This window comes from Heterodontus francisci, chromosome 29 (genome assembly GCF_036365525.1).
Source record: "Heterodontus francisci isolate sHetFra1 chromosome 29, sHetFra1.hap1, whole genome shotgun sequence".
NCBI lineage: Eukaryota > Metazoa > Chordata > Chondrichthyes > Heterodontiformes > Heterodontidae > Heterodontus > Heterodontus francisci.
Window position 1 is genome coordinate 1,901,844 of NC_090399.1, and position 21,922 is coordinate 1,923,765.

Here is a 21,922-nt window from a genome sequence, read left to right on the forward strand (position 1 = left end):
CTATCTCTCTACTCTCCTCCATGGCCTCATCCCGCCCTATCTTTTTTTTTGAGATACAGCTCTGAAACAGGCCTTTCGGCCCACCGAGTCTGTGCCGACCATCAACCACCCATTTATACTAATCCTACACTAATTCCATATTCCTACCTCATCCCCACCTGTCCCTATGTTTCCCTACCACCTACCGAAACTAGGGGCAATTGCTAATGGCCAATTTACCTATCAACCGGCAAGTCTTTGGCGTGTGGGAGGAAACCCACGCAGCCACAGGGAGAATTTGCAAACTCCACACAGGCAGCACACAGAATTGAACCCGGGTCGCTGGAGCTGTGAGGCTGAGGTGCTAACCACTGTGCCACTGTGCCGCCCATCTCTGTAATCTCCTCCCTGGCCTCACTCCTCCCTATCTCTAATCTCATCCATGGCTTTGCCCCTCCGTATCTCTGTAATCACCTACATGGCCTCATCCCTCCCTGTCTCTGTCATCTCCTCCAAGCTCTTGTCCCTCCTTATCTCTGATCTCCTCCATGGCCTCACCCCTCCCTATCTCTAATCTCCTCCATGGCCTCACCCCTCCCTATCTCTGTTATCTCCTCCATATCCTCGTCCCTCCCTATCTCTGTAATCTCCTCCTTGGCCTCACCCCTCCCTATCTCTGCAATCTCCTCCATGTCCTCACCCCTCCCTATCTCTGTAATCTCATCCATGGCTTTTCCCCTCCGTAGCTCTGTAATCACCTACCAGGCCTCGTCCCTCCCTATCTGTCATCTCCTCCACGGCCTCACCCGTCCCCATCTAATCTCCTCAATCGCCGCACCCCTCCCTACGTCCGTAATCTCCTCCGTGGCCTCATCACTCCCTATCTGTTATCTCCTCCATGTCCTTGCCCATCCCTATCTCTGTAATCTCCTCCTTGGCCTCACCCCTCCCTATCTCTGCAATCTCCACCTTGGCTTCACCCCTCCCTATCTCTGTTATCTTCTCCCTGGCATCACCGCTCCCGATCTCTAATCTCCTCCATGGCCCCGCCCCTCCCTATTTCTGAAATCTCCTCCATATCCTCGTCCCTCCCTATCACTATCTTCTCCTCCAAGCTGTCATCCCTCCCTATCTCTAATCTCCTCCGTGACCTCACCTTTCCCTATCTCTCCAATCTCCTCCATGGCCTCACCCCTGCCTATCTCTGTAATCTCCTCCAAGCCCTCGTCCCTCCCTATCTCGGTAAACTCCTCCATGGCCTCACTCCTCCCTATCTCTAATTTCCTCCATTGCCTCCCCCTTCCCTATCTCTGTAATCTCCTCCCTGGCCTCACTCCTCCCTATCTCTGTAATCTCAACCATGGCTTTGCCCCTCCCTAACTCTAATCTCCTCCGTGTCCTCACCTTTCCCTATCTCTCTAATCTCCTCCATGGCCTCACCCCTCCCTATCTCTGTAATCTCATCCAATGCTTTGCCCCTCCTTAGCTCTGTTATCACCTACCTGGCCTCATCCCTCCCTATCTCTGTAAAGTCCACAATGGCCACACCCCTCCCTATCTCTAATCTCCTCCGTGTCCTCACCTTTCCCTATCTCGGTTATCTCCTCCCTGGCCTCACTCCTCCCTACTTCTGTAATCCCATCCATGGCTTTGCCCCTCCCTATCTCTGCAATCACCGACCTGGCCTCATCCCTCCCTGTCTCTGTCATCTCCTCCCTGGCCTCCCTCCCCCAACCCTATCTCTGTAATCTCCTCCCTGGCCTCATTCCTCCCTATCTCTGCAATCTCCTCCCTGGCCTCACCCCTCCCTATCTCTAATCTCCTCCCTGGCCTCCCTCACCCCTCCCTATCTGTTATCTCCTCCCTGGCTTCACCCCTCCCTATCTCTGTAATCTCCTCCCAGGCCTCACCCCTCCCTGTCTCTGTAATCTCCTCCTTGGCCTCACTCCTCCCTATCTCTGTAATCTCCTCCTTGGCCTCACTCCTTCCTATCTCTGTAATCTCCTCCCTAAACTCACCCCTCCCTGTCTCTAATCTCCTCCCTAAACTCACCCCTCCCTGTCTCTGTAATCTCCTCCATGGCTTCACCCCTCCCTATCTCTGTTATCTCATCCCTGGCCTAATTCCTCTCTATCTCTGTTATCTCCTCCATTCCCTCACTCCTCCCTATCTCTGTTATCTCCTCCCTGGCTTCACCCCTCCCTATCTCTAATCTCCTTCCTAAACTCACCCCTCCCTGTCTCTGTAATCTCCTCCTTGGCCTCACTCCTCCCTATCTCTGTAATCTCCTCCCAGGCCTCACTCCTCCCTATCTCTGTAATCTCCTCCCTAAACTCACCCCTCCCTGTCTCTGTAATCTCCTCCTTGGCCTCACTCCTCCCTATCTCTGTAATCTCCTCCCAGGCCTAACCCCTCCCTGTCTCTAATCTCCTCCTTGGCCTCACCCCTCCCCATCTCTGTAATCTCCTCCCAGGCCTCACTCCTCCCTATCTCTGTTATCTCCTCCCTGGCCTAATTCCTCTCTATCTCTGTTATCTCCTCCATTCCCTCACTCCTCCCTATCTCTGTTATCTCCTCCCTGGCTTCACCCCTCCCTATCTCTAATCTCCTCCCTAAACTCACCCCTCCCTGTCTCTGTAATCTCCTCCTTGGCCTCACTCCTCCCTATCTCTGTAATCTCCTCCCAGGCCTCACTCCTCCCTATCTCTGTAATCTCCTCCCTAAACTCACCCCTCCCTGTCTCTAATCTCCTCCCTAAACTCACCCCTCCCTGTCTCTAATCTCCTCCTTGGCCTCACCCCTCCCCATCTCTGTAATCTCCTCCCTGGCCTCACCCCTCCCCATCTCTGTTATCTCCTCCCAGGCCTCACTCCTCCCTATCTCTGTTATCTCCTCCCTGGCCTAATTCCTCTCTATCTCTGTTATCTCCTCCATTCCCTCACTCCTCCCTATCTCTGTTATCTCCTCCCTGGCTTCACCCCTCCCTATCTCTAATCTCCTCCCTAAACTCACCCCTCCCTGTCTCTGTAATCTCCTCCTTGGCCTCACTCCTCCCTATCTCTGTAATCTCCTCCCAGGCCTCACTCCTCCCTATCTCTGTAATCTCCTCCCTAAACTCACCCCTCCCTGTCTCTGTAATCTCCTCCTTGGCCTCACTCCTCCCTATCTCTGTAATCTCCTCCCAGGCCTAACCCCTCCCTGTCTCTAATCTCCTCCTTGGCCTCACCCCTCCCCATCTCTGTAATCTCCTCCCTGGCCTCACCCCTCCCCATCTCTGTTATCTCCTCCCAGGCCTCACTCCTCCCTATCTCTGTTATCTCCTCCCTGGCCTCACCCCTCCCCATCTCTCATCTCCTCCTTGGCCTCACCCCTCCCCATCTCTGTAATCTCCTCCCTGGCCTCACCCCTCCCCATCTCTGTAATCTCCTCCTTGGCCTCACTCCTCCCTATCTCTGTTATCTCCTCCCTGGCCTCACCCCTCCCCATCTCTGTAATCTCCTCCATGGCCTCACCCCTCCCCATCTCTGTAATCTCCTCCATGGCTTCACCCCTCCCTATCTCTGTTATCTCATCCCTGGCCTAATTCCTCCCTATCTGTTATCTCCTCCATGGCACCAACCCTTCATATTTCTGGTATCTCCTCCATATCCTCATCCCTCCCTATCTCTGTAATCTGATCCATGGCTTTTCCCCTCCGTAGCTCTGTAATCACCTACCTGGCCTCGTCCCTCCCTATCTCTGTAATCTCCTCCACGGCCTCACCCGTCCCTATCTGTAATCTCCTCAATCGCCGCACCCCTCCCTACGTCCGTAATCTCCTCCGTGGCCTCGTCACTCCCTATCTCTGTCATCACCTACCTGGCCTCATCCTCCCGATGTGTTATCTCCTCCATGTCCTTGCCCATCCCTATCTCTAATCTCCTCCCTGGCCTCATCCCTCCCTATCTCTGTACTCTCCACCTTGGCTTCACCCCTCCCGATCTCTTATCTCCATGGCCCCGCCCCTCCCGATTTCTGAAATCTCCTCGTCCCTCCCTTTCGCTATCTTCTCCTCCAAGCTGTCATCCCTCCCTATCTCTAATCTCCTCCGTGTCCTCACCTTTCCCTATCTCTCCAATCTCCTCCATGGCCTCACCCCTGCCTATCTCTGTAATCTCCTCCAAGCCCTCGTCCCTCCCTATCTCGGTAATCTCCTCCATTGCCTCGCCCCTCCCTATCTCGGTAATCTCCTCCCTGGCCTCACTCCTCCCTGTCTCTTATCTCCTCCCTGGCCTCACCCCTCCCTATCTGTTATCTCCTCCCTGGCCTCACTCTGCCCTATCTCTGTTATCTCCTCCCTGGCCTCACTCCGCCCTATCTCTGTTATCTCAACCATGGCTTTGCCCCTCCCTAGCTCTGTAATCTCATGCAATGCTTTGCCCCTCCTTAGCTCTGTAATCACCTACCTGGTCTCATCCCTCCCTGTCTCTAATCTCCTCCCTGGCCTCACTCCACCCTATCTCTGTAATCTCCTCCACGGCCTCACCCCTCCCTATCTCTGTAATGTCCACAATGGCCACACCCCTCCCTATCTCTAATCTCCTCCCTGGCCTCACCCCTCCCTATCTCTGTAATTTCCTCCAAACCCTCGTCCCTCCCCGTCTCTGTAATCTCCTCCCTGGCCTCACCCCTCCCTGTCTCTGTAATCTCCTCCTTGGCCTCACTCCTCCCTGTCTCTGTAATCTCCTCCCAGGCCTCACCCCTCCCTGTCTCTGTAATCTCCTCGGCCTCACTCCTCCCTGTCTCTGTAATCTCCTCCCAGGCCTCACTCCTCCCTGTCTCTGTAATCTCCTCCTTGGCCTCACCCCTCCCCGTCTCTGTAATCTCCTCCCAGGCCTCACCCCTCCCTGTCTCTGTAATCTCCTCCTTGGCCTCACTCCTCCCTGTCTCTAATCTCCTCCCAGGCCTCACCCCTCCCCATCTCTGTAATCTCCTCCCTGGCCTCACCCCTCCCCGTCTCTGTAATCTCCTCCCTGTCCTCACCCCTCCCCGTCTCTGTAATCTCCTCCCTGGCCTCACCCCTCCCCGTCTCTGTAATCTCCTCCCTGGCCTCACCTCACCCCGTCTCTGTAATCTCCTCCCTGGCCTCACCCCTCCCCGTCTCTGTAATCTCCTCCCTGGCCTCACCCCTCCCGATCTCAGTAATCTCCTCCCTGGCCTCACCCCTCCCCATCTCTAATCTCCTCCCTGGCCTCACCCCTCCCTATCTCTGTAATCTCCTCCCTGGCCTCACCCCTCCCTATCTCTGTAATCTCCTCCCTGGCCTCACCCCTCCCTATCTCTGTAATCTCCTCCCTGGCCTCACCCCTCCCTATCTCTGTAATCTCCTCCCTGGCCTCACCCCTCCCTATCTCTGCAATTGCTGTTTCCCCTATTCTTGATCCTTCGAGCTGTCTGCACTCATCTAATCCTGGCCTTTTGTGCATCGCCGATTTTTAATCACTCCACCATTGGCGGCTGTGCCTTCAGCTACCTGGGTCCTAAGCTTTGTAATACCCTCCCGCAATCTCTCCAACTCTCTACCTCAATTATCTCCTTCAAGCCTCTCCTGAAAACCTGCATCATTGATGACACTTTTGGTCATCTGCCCTACTATCTCCTTTTGTGGCTTTGTCACGAATCCTGTTTTTAAATTTCCATGTGAAGCACCTTGGGACATCTTGCTACATTAAAAGCACTCTATGGTTGCAGGTAGTTGTTGTTACAGGTTGCACTGCACTGTCGTAGTCATCATGGCACAGAAAGCATTCATTCAGCCCATCACCTCCATGCTGGCTTTCTGCACAGCAATCCAGTTGGTCCCATTCCCTGGCACCATCCCCAAACCGGAGCACCCGGAGAAAACCCACGCTGATACAGGGAGAACTTGCAAACTCCACACAGGCAGTACCCGGAATCGAACCCGGGTCCCTGGAGCTGTGAGGCTGCGGTGCTAACCACTGCGCCAGCACAGTGGCGCAGTGGTTAGCATCACAGCCTCACAGCTCCAGCGACCCGGGTTCAATTCCGGGTACTGCCTGTGTGGAGTTTGCAAGTTCTCCCTGTGTCTGCGTGGGTTTTCTCCGGGTGCTCCGGTTTCCTCCCACAAGCCAAAAAGACTTGTAGGTTGGTAGGTAAATTGGCCATTATAAATTGTCACTAGTATAGGTAGGTGGTAGGGAAATATAGGGACAGGTGGGGATGTGGTAGGAATATGGGATTAGTGTAGGATTGGTATATATGGGTGGTTGATGGTCGGCACAGACTCGGTGGGCTGAAAGGCCTGTTTCAGTGCTGTATCTCTAAAACGAAAACTAAAACCTGAAAAAAACAGTGGGTAAGCAAACTGAACAAACTAAGATGAAATGAAATAAATGCAAAAAAAGATTGTAAAAAATGAAAAAAGGAATGTAAAAAAAAAAAAGAAAAAATAACTAAAAATGAAAGTAAAATGGGGGGCTGTCATGCTCTGAAATGATTGAACTCAATGTTCAGTCCGGCAGGCTGTAGTGTGCCTAATCGGTAGATGAGATGCTGTTCCTCGAGCTTGCGTTGATGTTCACTGGAACACTGCAGCAATCCCAGGACAGAGATGTGAGCATGAGAGCAGGGGGGAGTGTTGAAATGGCAAGCAACCGGAAGCTCAGGGTCCTGCTTGCGGACTGAGCGGAGATGTTCCGCAAAGCGGTCACCCAGTCTGCGCTTGGTCTCCCCAATGTAGAAGAGACCACACTGTGAGCAGCGGATACAGTATACTACATTGAAAGAAGTACAAGTAAATCGCTGCTTCACCTGAAAGGAGTGTTTGGGGCCTGGGATAGTGAGGAGAGAGGAGGTAAATGGGCAGGTATTACACTTCCTGCGATTGCAGGGGAAGGTGCAGTGGGAAGGGGATGTGGTGGTGGGGGTAATGGAGGAGTGGACCAGGGTGTCGTGGAGGGAACGATCCCTTCGGAATGCTGACAGGGGAAGGGAGGGGAAGATGCGACTGGTAGTGGCATCACGCTGGAGGTGGCGGAAATGGCGGAGGATGATCCTTTCGATATGGAGGCTGATGTGGTGAAAAGTGAGGACAAGGGGAACCCTGTCACGGTTCTGGGAGGGAGGGGAAGGGGTGAGGGTAGAGGTGCGGGGAATGGGCCGGACACGGTTGAGGGCCCTGTCAACCACAGTGGGGGGGAAATCCTCGGTAGAGGAAAAAGGAGGTCATATCAGAAGCACCGTCATGGAAGGAAGCATCATCAGAGCAGATGCGCCGGAGACGGAGAAACTGGGAGAATGGAATGGAGTCCTTGCAGGGAGGTAGGGTGTGAAGAAGTGTAGTCGAGGTAGCTGTGGGAGTCAGTGGGCTTATAATGGATATTGGCAGACAACCTATCCCCGGAGATGGAGACAGAGAAGTCCAGGAAGGGAAGGGAAGTGTCAGAGATGGACCATGTAAAGGTGAGAGAAGGTTGGAAATTGGAAGCAAAATTGATGACCGTATCGGTGCCGTTTCCTGCTCCCGCCCCGAACTAGAAAACTTTATCAACTTTGCTTCCAATTTCCACCCTTCTCTCACCTTTACATGGTCCATCTCTGACACTTCCCTTCCCTTCCTCGACTTCTCTGTCTCCATCTCTGGGGATAGGTTGTCTACCAATATCCATTATAAGCCCACTGACTCCCACAGCTACCTCGACTACACTTCTTCACACCCTACCTCCTGCAAGGACTCCATTCCATTCTCTCAATTTCTCCGTCTCCGGCGCATCTGCTCTGATGATGCTACCTTCCATGACGGTGCTTCTGATATGACCTCCTTTTTCCTCAACCGAGGATTTCCCCCCACTGTGGTTGACAGGGCCCTCAACCGTGTCCGACCCATTCACCGCACCTCTACCCTCACCCCTTCCCCTCCCTCCCAGAACCGTGACAGGGTTCCCCTTGTCCTCACTTTTCATCCCACCAGCCTCCATATCCAAAAGGATCATCCTCCGCCATTTTCGCCACCTCCAGCGTGATGCCACTACCAGTCGCATCTTCCCCTCTCTTCCCCTGTCAGCATTCCGAAGGGATCGTTCCCTCCGCGACACCCTGGTCCACTCCTCCATTACCCCCACCACCTCGTCCCCGTCCCAGGGCATCTTCCCCTGCAATCGCAGGAGGTGTAATACCTGCCCATTTACCTCCTCTCTCCTCACTATCCCAGGCCCCAAACACTCCTTTCAGGTGAAGCAGCGATTTACTTGTACTTCTTTCAATGTAGTATACTGTATTCGCTGCTCACAGTGTGGTCTCATCTACATTGGGGAGACCAAGCGCAGACTGGGTGACCGCTTTGCGGAACATCTCCGCTCAGTCCGCAAGCAGGACCCTGAGCTTCCGGTTGCTTGCCATTTCAACACTCCCCCCTGCTCTCATGCTCACATCTCTGTCCTGGGATTGCTGCAGTGTTCCAGTGAACATCAACGCAAGCTCGAGGAACAGCATCTCATCTACCGATTAGGCACACTACAGCCTGCCGGACTGAACATTGAGTTCAATCATTTCAGAGCATGACAGCCCCCCATTTTACTTTCATTTTTAGTTATTTTTTCTTCCTTTTTTTTTTTACATTCCTTTTTACATTTTTTACAATCTTTTTTTGCATTTATTTCATTTCATCTTAGTTTGTTCAGTTTGCTTACCCACTGTTTTTTTCAGGTTGTTTTTCTTCAGGTTTGCACTTGCTGCTGTTCAATGTTCAGTGTATTCACACCTAATCTGTACAAATGCTTTGTCTTTCAACACACCATTAACATATTGTTTGCCTTTGCTCCGTGACCTTTTGGTCAGCTATGTGGCCTGGTCCAATCTGCACCTTCTCCTTTGTTATCTCTTGCCCCACCCCCACCTCACTTGTTTATAATCTGTGACTCTTCGAATATTTGTCAGTTCCGAAGAAGGGTCACTGACCCGAAACGTTAACTCTGCTTCTCTTTCCACAGATGCTGCCAGACCTGCTGAGCGATTCCAGCATTTCTTGTTTTTGTTACAAGCTCTCACTGCTTGTACATTATCAAAACGCATCAGAGTACAAGCTCTCACTGCTTGTACATTATCAAAACGCATCAGAGTACAAGCTCTCACTACTTGTGCATTATCAAAACGCAGAGTACAAGCTCTCACTACTTGTGCATTATCAAAACGCATCAGAGTACAAGCTCTCACTGCTTGTACATTATCAAAACGCATCAGAGTACAAGCTCTCACTGCTTGTACATTATCAAAACGCATCAGAGTACAAGCTCTCACTACTTGTGCATTATCAAAACGCATCAGAGTACAAGCTCTCACTGCTTGTACATTATCAAAACGCATCAGAGTACAAGCTCTCACTGCTTGTACATTATCAAAACGCATCAGAGTACAAGCTCTCACTGCTTGTACATTGTCAAAACTCATCAAAGTACAAGCTCTCCCTACTTGCACAGTATACTACCCGTCAATACATGAGGTGATCAGTTTCGGACTTGCGGCTGCTCTTCTGTTCTCTGAGCCCTTTGCACAGGGGTATCATGTCGAGTGTTCTTCCCCAGGGTTCTCGTGCCTTTCCCAGTTTCAGTCAGGGTTTAAATCTTGTTTCCAAGACCCTCCCTTCTTACCTGCTCATCAGGGTCTGGTGTAATGACATAATGATAATTCCTTATTTGGCTCAGTGAGAACGTGTTCAAGATGTTACAGTTTCTCATTGTCTCCTGTGAGTCTAATCATATCTGTGTCCATGATGCCTCCTTTGCTACATGCAAGGACAGTGCCTGGGATCATCAATGTGTCTTTTCTATACTGTTTCCAATTCCTCGGCCATTCATGTGCTGTGGCCCCTTTCTACCCAGCCCTCCTATGCTTTAACACACTGTTCATTGTTTTGTGACTAGTCCCTTTGTTTCAACTAAGTTCTTGTGTTTTTACTCTATGTGTTTGTACTGGGTCTACAATAGAAACATAGAAAGTAGGAGCAGGGGGAGGTCATTCGGCCCTTAGAGCCTGCTCCGCCATTCATTATGATCATGGCTGATCATCCAACTCAGTAACCTGTTCCCGCTTTCCTCCCATACCCTTTGATCTCTTTCACCCCAAGAGCTATATCTAATTCCTTCTTGAAAACATACAATGTTTTGGCCTCAACTGCTTTTTGTGGTAGCGAATTCCACAGGCTCACCATTCTGGGTGAAGAAAGTTTTCCTCATCTCAGTCCTGAAAGGTTTACCCCGTATCCTTTGACGATGACCCCTCGTTCTGGATGCCCCCACCATCGGGAACATCCTCCCTGTATCTAGCCTGTCTGGTCCTGTTAAAATTTTATAGGTTTCTATGAGATCCCCTCTCATTCTTCTAAACTCTAGTAACTATAGGCCTAGTCGACACAATCTCTCCTTATACGTCAATCCTGCCATCCCAGAAATCAGCCTAGTAAATCTTCTTTGCACTCCCTCCATGGCAGGAACATCCTTCCTCAGATAAGGAGAACAAAACTGCACACAATACTCCAGACGTGGTCTCACCAAGGCCTTGTATAACTGCAGTAAGACATCCTTGCTCCTGTGCTCAAATCCTCTTGCAATGAAGGCCAAAATGAAGAGATGGTGTGAGGAGGGTTTCAGATTCTTGGGACATTGGGACCGGTTCTGGGGGAGGTGGGACCGCTGCAAACTGGATGGGTTACACCTGGGCAGGACCAGGACTGATGTCCTAGGGGGAGTATTTGCTAGAGTGGTTGGGGAGGGTTTAAACTAAAATGGCAGGGGGGTGGGAAACCTTGCAAGGAATCAGAGGAGGGGGAATCAAAGACAAGAACAAAAGACAGTAAGGGGAATAAGAAAAGTGATAGGCAGAGAAATCAAGGGCCGGAATCAAACAGGCCTACAGTGAAAAATAGTGGGAAGGGGACAAGTAATGTTAAAAAGTCAAGCTTTAAGCCATTGTGCCTTAACACGTGGAGCATTCACAATAAAGTGGATGACTTAATCGTGCAAATAGATGTAAACGGGTATGATTATAGTCAGGATTATGGAGACATGGCTACAAGGTGACCAGGGATGGGAAATAAACATCCAGGGATATTCAGTATTTTGGAAGGACAGACAAAAAACAGAAGGTGGTGGAGTTGCATTGCTGGTTAAAGAGGAAATTAACGCAATAGTGAGAAAAGATATTAGCTCTGACGGTGTAGAATCTGTAGAGCTGAGAAACACATAGGGGCAAAAAACGTTAGTGGGGGTTGTATATACTGTCGTGGTGATGTTAGGAATGGCATTGAACAGGAAATTAAAGATGCATGCGATAAAGGAACATCTGTAATTATGGGTGACTTTCATCTGCATATAGATTGGGCAAATCAAATTAGTCACAATACCGTAGAAGAGGAATTCTTGGAGTGTATACATGATGGTTTTCTGGACCAATACGTTGAGGAACCAACGAGAGAACAGGCCATCCTAGACTGGGTATTGTGTAATGAGAGAGGAATAATTGACAATCTAGTGGTGAGAGACCCCTTGAGGACGAGCGACCATAATATGATAAAATTCTTCATCAAGATGGATTGGGGGTAGTTTAGATTTAGAAATACAGCACTGAAACAGGCCCTTCGGCCCACCCAGTCTGTGCCGACCATTAACCACCCATTTATACTAATCCTGCATTAATCCCATATTCCTACCACATCCTCACCTGTCCCTATATTTCCCTACCACCTACCTATACGAGGGGCAATTTATAATGGCCAATTTACCTATCAATCTGCAAGTCTTTTGGCTGTGGGAGGAAACCGGAGCACCCGGAACGTGGAAACCCATGCAGACACAGGGAGAACTTGCAAACTTCACACAGGCAGTACCCAGAATTGAACCCGGGTCCCTGGAGCTGTGAGGCTGCGGTGCTAACCACTGCGCCACTATTGCGATGGATAGAAAATTGGTTGGCGGACAGGAAACAAAGAGTAGGGATAAATGGGTCTTTTTCCCGAATGGCAGGCAGCGACTAGTGGGGTACCGCAGGGATCGGTTCCATCTCCCCAGCTATTTACAATATATATTTATGATTTAGATGAGGGAACTAAATGTCATATCTCCAAATTTGCAGATGACACAAAACTGGGTGGGTGGGTGAGTTGTGAGGAGGATGCAGAGAGGCTTCAGGGTGATTTGGACAAGTTGAGTGAGTGGGTAAATGCATGGCAGATGCAGTATAATGTGGATAAATGTGAGGTTATCCACTTTGGTATCAAAAACAGGAAGGCAGATTATCTGAACGGCTATAAACAGAGAGGGGAAAATGCAGCGAGCCTGGGTGTTCTGGCACACCAGTCGCTGAAGGTAAGCATGCAGGTGCAACAGGCAGTAAAAACGGCAAATGGTATGTTGGCCTTCATAGCGAGAGGATTCGAGAACAGGAGCAGGGATGTCTTGCTGCAATTATACAGGGCCTTGGTGAGGCCACACCTGGAATATTGTGTGCAGTTTTGGTCTCCTTAACTGAGGAAGGATGTTCTTGCTATAGAGGGAGTGCAGAGAAGGTTTACCAGACTGATTCCTGGGATGGCAGGATTGACGTATGAGGAGAGATTGGGTTGGTTAGGGTTATATTTGCTCCAGTTCAGAAGAGTGAGGGGGGATCTCAGAAACCTATAAAATTCTAACAGGACTTGACAGGGGAGATGCAGGAAGGATGTTCCCGATGGCGGGGGAGTCCAGAACCAGGGGTCATAGTCTAAGGATACGGGGTAAACCTTTCAGTACTGAGATGAGGAGAAATTTCTTCACCCAGAGAGTGGTGAGCCTGTGAAATTCTCTACCGCAGAAAGCAGTTGAGGCCAAAACATTGTATGTTTTCAAGAAGGAGTTAGATATAGCTCTTGGGTCTACAGGGATCAAAGGGTATGGGGCGAAAGCGGGAACAGGTTACTGAGTTGGATGATCAGCCATGATCATAATGAATGGCGGAGCAGGCTCGAAGGGCTGAATGGCCTACTCCTGCTCCTATTTTCTATGTTTTCTATAACATTCGCCTTCCTAACTGCTTGCTGCACCTAAATATTTGCTTTCAGCGACTAGTGTACAAGGACTGACAGGTCTTGTTGCACCTCCCCCTTTCCCAATCTATCACCATTCAGATAATCTACCTTTCTGTTTTTACAACCAAAGTGGATAACCTCACATTTATCCACATTATACTGCATCTGCCTTGCATTTGCCCACTCATCCAACTTGTCCAAATCACATTGGTGCCTCTTTGCATCCTCCTCACAGCTCACATTCACTCCCAGCTTTGTGTCATCTGTAAACTTGGAAATGTTACATTTAGTTCCTTCACCCAAGTCTTTCATATATTATTGTGAATAGCTGGGGCCCAAGCACTGATCCCTATGGTACCCCACTAGTCACTGCCTGCCACCAGGAAAAAGACCTGTTTATTCCGACTCTGTTTCCTGCCTGTCAACCAATTCTCAATCCATGCCAGTATATTACCCCCAGTCCCATGTGCTTTAATTTTGCACACTAACCTCTTATGTGGGACCTTTTCAAAAGCCTTCTGAAAATCCAAATACATCACATCCACTGGTTCTCCCTTATCTATTCTACTTGTTACATCCTCAAAAAAATCCAGCAGATTTGTTCAGCATGATTTCCCTTTCATAAACCCATGCTGACTTTTCCCAATCCCGTTTTTCCTTTCCAGGTGTTCTGCTATCACACCCTTTATAATTGGTTCTAGCTTTTTCCACACTACTGATGAGAGACTAACTGGTCTGTAATTCCGTTTTTTCTCTCCCTCCTTTTTTAAATAGTGGCGTTACATTTGCCACCCTCCAATCTGTAGGAACTGTTCCAGAGTCTATAGAATTTTGGAAGATGACCACCAATGCATCCATTATTTCTAGGGCCACTTCCGTTCGTCCTCTGGGATGTCGATTATCAGGCCCTGGGGATTTGTCAGCCTTTAACCCCATTAATTTCCCTCGCACTTTTGTTTTACTAATACTGATTTCCTTCACTTCCTCCCTCTCATTAGACCCTTGGTTCCCTATCATTTCTGGGAGGTTATTTGTGTCCTCCTTTGTGAAGACAGAACCAAAGTATGTGTTTAATTGTTCTGCCATTTCTTTGTTCCCCATTATAATTTCCCCCGTTTCTGACTGTAAGGGACCTACATTTGTCTTCACTAATCTTTTTCTCTTCAAATATTTGTAGAACCTTTTACAGTCAGTTTTTATGTTCCCCGCAAGTTTACTCTCATACTCTATTTTCCCCCGCTTAATCAACCTCTTTTTCCTCCTTTCTGAATTCTAAACTACTCCCAATCCTCAGACTTGCTGCTTTTTCTGGCAATTTTATATGCCTCCTCTTTGGATCTAATACTATCCCCAATTTCTTTGGTAAGCCACAGTTGAGCCACCTTTCTGGTTTTATTTTTGCGCCAGACAGGAATGAATAGTTGTTGTAATTCATGCACATGTTCTTTAAATATTATCCATTGCCTATCCACCATCAACCCTTTTAGTAAAGTTCCCCAATCTACCATAGCCAACGCGCGCCTCATACCTTCGTAGTTTCCTTTATTTAGTTTCAGGACCCTAGTTTCGGATTCAACTACTTCACTCTCGATCTAAATTTAGAACTCTATCATGTTATGGTCGCTCCTCCCCAAGGGCCCCGCACAATAAGATTGTTAATTAATCCTTTCTCATTGCACAATACCAAGTCTAGGATATCTGTTCTCTAGTTGGTTTCTCAACGTATTGGTCTAAAAAACCGTCATGTACACACTACAGGAAATTGTCCTCCACAGTATTATTGCTAATTTGGTTTCACCAATCTATATGTAGATTAAAGTCATCCATGATTACAGTTGTACTCTTATTGCATGCCTCTAATTTCCTGTTTAATGCCATCCCTTACATCACCACTACTGTTTGGGGGCCTATAGACAACCCCCACCAAAGTTTTCTGCCCCTTGGTGTTTCTTAGCTCTACCCATACAGATTCCACATCATGATTTTCCGAGCCAATATCCTTCCTCACTATTGCATTGATTTCCTCCTTTACTAACAATGCTACCCCTCCTCCTTTCCATTTTGCCTGTCCTTCCTAAATATTGAAGACCCCTGGATGCTCAGTTTCCATCCTTGGTCATCCTGCAGCCATGTCTCCGTAATCGCAACAATATCAGAACACTTGACATCAATTTGCGCTGATAATGGTGTTGGGGTAACATTTTGGCTTCGATACAAGATTGGCTAGCTAACAGGAAGCAGAGAGCAGGCATAAATGGGTCATTTTCTGGTTGGCAAGAACAAAGAACAAAGAAAATTACAGCACAGGAACAGGCCCTTCGGCCCTCCAAGCCTACGCCAATCCAAATCCTCTATCTAAACCTGTCGCCTATTTTCTAAGGGTCTGTATCTCTTTGCTTCCTGCCCATTCATGTATCTGTCTAGATACATCTTAAAAGACGCTATCGTGCCCGGGTCTACCACCTCCGCTGGCAAAGCGTTCCATGCACCCACCACCCTCTGCATAAAGAAATTTCCACGCATATCCCCCCTAATCTTTTCCCCTTTCACTTTGAACTCGTGTCCCCTTGTAATTGAATCCCCCACTCTGGGAAAAAGCTTCTTGCTATCCACTCTGTCTATACCTCTCATGATTTTGTACACCTCAATCAGGTCCCCCCTCAACCTCCATCTTTCTAATGAAAATAATCCTAATCTACTCAACCTCTCTTCATAGCTAGCGCCCTCCATACCAGGCAACATCCTGGTGAATCTCCTCTGCACCCTCTCCAAAGCATCCACATCCTTTTGGTAATGTGGCGACCAGAACTGCACGCAGTATTCCAAATGTGGCCGAACCAAAGTCCTATACAACTGTAACATGACCTGCCAAATCTTGTACTCAATACCCCGTCCGATGAAGGAAAGCATGCCGTATGCCTTCTTGACCACTCTATTGACCTGCGTTGCCACCTTCAGGGAACATTGGACCTGAACACCCAAATCTCTCTGTACATCAATTTTCCCCAGGACTTTTCCATTTATTGTATAGTTCACTCTTGAATTGGATCTTCCAAAATGCATCACCTCGCATTTGCCCTGATTGAACTCCATCTGCCATTTTTCTGCCCAACTCTCCAATCTATCTATATTTTGCTGTATTCTCTGACAGTCCCCTTCAGTATCTGCTACTCCACCAATCTTAGTGTCGTCTGCAAACTTGCTAATCAGACCACCAATACTTTCCTCCAAATCATTCATGTATATCACTAACAGTGGTCCCAGCACGGATCCCTGTGGAACACCATTGGTCACACGTCTCCATTTTGATAAACTCCCTTCCACTGCTACTCTCTGTCTCCTGTTGCCCAGCCAGTTCTTTATCCATCTAGCTAGTACACCTTGGACCCCATGCGCCTTCACTTTCTCCATCAGCCTACCATGGGGAACCTTATCAAACGCCTTACTAAAGTCCATGTATATGACATCGACAGCCCTTCCCTCATCAATCAACTTTGTCACTTCCTCAAAGAATTCTATTAAGTTGGTAAGACATGACCTTCCCTGCACAAAACCATGTTGCCTATCACTGATAAGCCCATTTTCTTCCAAATGGGAATAGATCCTATCCCTCAGTATCTTCTCCAGCAGCTTCCCTAGCACTGACATCAGGCTCACTGGTCTATAATTACCTGGATTATCCCTGCTACCCTTCTTAAACAAGGGGACAACATTAGCAATTCTCCAGTCCTCCGGGACCTCACCCGTGTTTAAGGATGTTGCAAAGATATCTCTTAAGGCCCCAACTATTTCCTCTCTCGCGTCCCACAGGAACCTGGGATAGATTCCATCCGGACCTGGGGACTTGTCCACCTTAATGCCTTTTAGAATACCCAACACTTTCTCCCTCTTTATGCCGACTTGACCTAGAGTAATCAAATATCTGTCCCTAACCTCAACATCCGTCATGTCCCTCTCCTCGATGAATACTGATGCAAAGTACTCGTTTAGAATCTCACCCATTTTCTCTGACTCCACGCATAACTTTCCTCCTTTGTCCTTGAGTGGGCCAATCGTTTCTCTAGTTACTCTCTTGCTCCTTATATATGAATAAAAGGCTTTGGGATTTTCCTTAACCCTGTTTGCTAAAGATATTTCATGACCCCTTTTAGCCCTCTTAATTCCTCGTTTCAGATTGTGCCTACAATCCCGATATTCTTTCAAAGCTTCGTCTTTCTGCAGCCGCCTAGACCTTATGTATGCTTCCTTTTTCCTCTTAGCTCGTCTCACAATTTCACCTGTCATCCATGGTTCCCTAATCTTGCCATTTCTACCCCTCATTTTCACAGGAACATGTTTCTCCTGCACGCTAATCAACCTCTCTTTAAAAGCCTCCCACATATCAAATGTGGATTTACCTTTATGTAATGAGTGGTGTGCCATAGGATCTGTGCTGGGGCCACAACTTTTTACAGTTTATATAAATGACTTAGATGAAGGGACCGAAGGTATGGTTGCTAAATTTGCTGAATGACACAAAGATAGGTAGGAAAGGAAGTTGTGAAGAGGACATAAGGAGGCTACAAAGGGATATCGATAGGTTAAGTGAGTGGGCAAAAACCTAGCAAATGGAGTATAATGTGGGAAAGTGCAAAATTGGCCATTTTGGCAGGAAGAATAAAAAAGCAGATTATCTAAATGGTGAGAGATTGCAGAGCTCTGAGATGCAGAGGGATCTGGGTGTCCTAGTGCATGAATCGCAAAAGGTTAGTATGCAGGTACAGCACGTAATTAGGAAAGCTAATAGAATGTTATTGTTTATCACGAGGGGAATTGAATACAAAAGTCGGGAGGTTATGCTGTCTTATGAGGAAAGATTGGACAGGCTAGGCTTGTATCCACTGGAATTTAGAAGAGTAAGAGGCAACTTGATTGAAACATACAAGATCCTGAGGGGTCTTGACAGGGTGGATGTGGAAAGGATGTTTCCTCTTGTGGGAGAATCTCGAACTAGGGGTCACTGTTTAAAAATAAGGAGTTGCCCATTTAAGACAGATGAGGAGAATTTTTTTTTCTCTCAGAGGGTTGTGAGTCTTTGGAATTCTCTTGCTCAAAAGGCAGTGGATACAAAGTCTTTGAATATTTTTTAAGGCAGAGGTAGCTAGATTCTTGATAAGCAAGGGGGTGGAAGGTTATCGGGGGTAGGTGGAAATGTGGAGTAATCAGTTCAGCCATGAACTTATTGAATGGTGGAGCAGGCTCGAGGGGCCGAGTGGCCTACCCCTGCTCCTAATTCAGATGTTCGTAGAAGTGTGAATTGATTCATTTTGGCAGGAAGAATGAGGAGAGGCAATATAAAATAAAGGGTACAATTCTAAAGGGGGTGCAGGAGCAGAGGGATCTGGGGGTATATGTGCACAAATCATTGAAGGTTGCAGCACAGGTTGAGAAAGCAGTTTATAAATCATATGGGATCCTGAGATTTATAAATAGAGTCTAGAGTACAAAAGCAAGGAAGTTGTAATAAACCTGTGTAAAACACTGGTTCGGCCTCAGCTGGAGTATTGTGTCCAGTTCTGGGCACCATACTTTTGGAAGGATACATAGGCATTAGAGAGGGTGCAGAAAAGATTTATGAGAATGGTTCCAGGGATGAGTACTTTGGTTATGTGGATAGATTGGAGAAGAGAAGGTTAGGAGATTTGATAGAGGTGTTCAAAATCATGAAGTGTCTGGACAGAGTAGATAGAGAGAAACTGTTCCTGTTGGCCAAAGGATCTCAGAACCAGAGCACACTAATTTAAGGCATTTGATAAAAGAAGCAATGGTGACACATGGAAAAACCATTGTATACAGCGAATGGTCAGGATCGGGAATACAATGCACTGCCTGAGAATGTGGTGCAGGCAGTTTCAACTGTGGCTTTCAAAAGAGAATTGGATAATTATCTGGAGAAAAAAATTGCACCTCTGTGGGGAAAAGATATGGGAGTGGGACCAGGTGAGTAGCTCTTCCAACAAGATGGGCTGAATGGCCTCCTACTGTACCATTCTGTGATTGTGTGATTCTAGAATGATGGTTCACTTCAGTGTGCATCTCGATCTCAGTGACAAAATATCTGAATTGATTGATAGTTATTTCATGTTTACTTAGTTTATCATCATAACATTGAGGCACTGTCTCTTTCTCATGGCTCTCTGAGCATTACCAAATAACGTTACAAATCAGGACAGCCTTTCCCTCATTCATTGACTAACAGTTACTGCTGCTCAGAATGGCAATCAGTCCATTTAGGAGAGAGCAGCTGTTTTCAGATTCACACTGACAAAATGAAATCTTCATTTATATTCACAGCACACAAAGATAAAAGCAGACATCTCTATTTGAAAGCAGTTAAAAGAGTAAGAGAAAGCAAAGGAGATGATGATTAACCCTGCCCATCGTGACAAGTTCAATACCAGCATATAATTTAACAAGGTAAAGTGACAGGATATTACATTAATATGTAAAATACCAAGATGTAAAGTATCAGACTGTAAAGTTACAAGTTAAGTACCAGGATATAATTGTCATGAGTTTCTTACTGTTATCTTAAGCAACACAATAAGGTACATAGATTTCAGTTCCTTGAAGGTCTCAAGAAGGATTGATTAACAGCTAAATTGTTACATACAATGCAGAACAAACTATATAGAGAACCTTTATCCAGGGTGTCACCGTGCAGAGTGACTGTGGCTTCTAGTCACATGACTATATCCTGGTACTTGGCTCATTAGCATACTGACTTCTTAAAGGGACATCACTCTTAAAGCAATCATACAACATCTCCTTTCTTTCCAAAGACAAGTCTCGTACTACTTCTTCTTCTTTGGCCTCCTTGTCTCAAGAGACAATGGGTAAGCGCCTAGAGGTGGTCAGTGGTTTGTGAAGCAGCGCCTGGAGTGGCTATAAAGGCCAATTCTAGAGTGACAGACTCTTCCAGAGGCGGTGCAGATAAATTTGGTTGTCGAAGCTGTTACACAGTTGGTTCTCTCCTTGCACTTCTGTCTATTTTCCTGCCAACTGCTAAGTCTCTTCGACTCGCCACTCTTTAGCCCGCCTTTATGGCTGTCCGCCAGCTCTGACGATCACTGGCAACTGACTGCCATGACTTGTGGTTAATGTCACAGGACCTCATGTAGCGTTTGCAGACGTCTTTAAAGCGGAGACATGGACGGCCGGTGGGTCTGATACCAGTAGCGAGCTCGCTGAACAATGCATCCTTGGGGATCCTGCCATCTTCCATGCTGCTCACATGGCCAAGCCATCACAAGCGCCGCTGGCTCAGTAGGGTGTATATGCTGGGGACGTTGGCCGCCTCGAGGACTTCTGTGTTGGAGATACGGTCCTGCCACCTGATGCCAAGGATTCTCCGGAGGCAGCGAAGATGGAATGAGTTGAGACGTCGCTCTTGGCTGACAAACGTTGTCCAGGCCTCGCTGCCATAGAGCAAGGTACTGAGAACACAGGCTTGATACACTCGGACTTTTGTGTTCCGTGTCAGTGCGCCTTTTTCCCACACTCTCTTGGCCAGTCTGGACATAGCAGTGGAAGCCTTTCCCATGCGCTTGTTGATTTCTGCATCTAGAGACAGGTGACTAGTGATAGTTGAGCCTAGGTAGGTGAACTCTTGAACCATTTCAAGAGCGTGGTCGCCGATATTGATGGATGGAGCATTTCTGACGTCCTGTCCCATGATGTTCGTTTTCTTGAGGCTGATGGTTAGGCCAAATTCGTTGCAGGCAGCCGCAATCCGGTCGATGAGTCTGCAGTGTGAGATGTTAATGCAAAATTGTCAGCAAAGAGGAGTACCCTGATGAGGAATTTCCGTGCAAAGAACAAAGAACAGTACAGCACAGGAACAGGCCATTCAGCCCTCCAAGCATGCGCTGATCTTGATGCCTGCTGAAACTAACACCTTCTGCACTTCCGGGGCCCATATCCCTCTATTCCCTTCCTATTCATATATTTGTCAAGATGTCTCTGAAATGTCATTGTCGTTTCTGCTTCCACCACCTCCCCTGGCAGCAAGTTCCAGGCACTCACCACCCTCCGTGTAAAAAATTTGCCTCGCACATCCCCTCTGAACTTTTCCCCTCGCACTTTAACTTTGTAAACCTCTATCATGTCGCCCCTCCACCTCCGTCGTTCCAGTGAAAACAATCCGAGTTTTTCCAACCTCTCCTCACAGCTAATGCTCTCCAGACCAGGCAACATGCTGGTGAACCCCCTCTGTACCCTCTCCAAAGCCTCCATGTCCTTCTGGTAGTGTGGCGACCAGAATTGCACGCAGGTCACTGAAAGTGGTAGCACAGGTGGATAAGGTAGTCAAGAAGGCATACGGCATGTTTGCCTTCATCGGTCGGGCATAGAGTATAAAAATTGGCAAGTCGTGCTGCAGCTGTACAGAACCTTAGTTAGGCCGCACTTAGAATATTGCGTGCAATTCTGGTCGCCACACTACCAGAAGGACGTGGAGGCTTTGGAGAGGGTACAGAAGAGGTTTACCAGGATGTTGCCTGGTCTGGAGGTCATTAGCTAGGAGGAGAGGTTGGATAAACTCGGATTGTTTTCACTGGAACGACGGAGGTGGAGGGGCGACATGATAGAGGTTTACAAAGTTATGAGTGGCATGGACAGAGTGGATAGTCAGAAGCTTTTTCCCAGGGTGGAAGAGTCAGTTACTAGGGGACATAGGTTTAAGGTGAGAGGGGCAAAGATTAGAGGGGATGTGCAAGGCAAGTTTTTTTTACACAGAGGGTGGTGAGTGCCTGGACCTTGCTGCCGGGGAGGTGGTGGAAGCAGGTACAATAATGACGTTTAAGAGGCATCTTGACAAATACATGAATAGGATGGGAATAGAGGGATACG

At 47.9% G+C, this 21,922-nt stretch overlaps 1 protein-coding gene across 1 annotated transcript in view; it reads left to right on the forward strand.

Annotated features, from left to right (window-relative positions):
* The window catches only part of LOC137345904 (carcinoembryonic antigen-related cell adhesion molecule 21-like), a 276,795-nt gene that overhangs the window by 235,133 nt on the left and 19,740 nt on the right, over window positions 1–21,922 (forward strand). Inside the window, exon 8 of the mRNA XM_068009146.1 lies at window positions 19,367–19,489. Within this exon, the coding sequence (XP_067865247.1) occupies window positions 19,367–19,443 (77 nt within the window). The 3' untranslated portion in view covers window positions 19,444–19,489. The remainder of the gene's footprint in view (window positions 1–19,366; window positions 19,490–21,922) is intronic.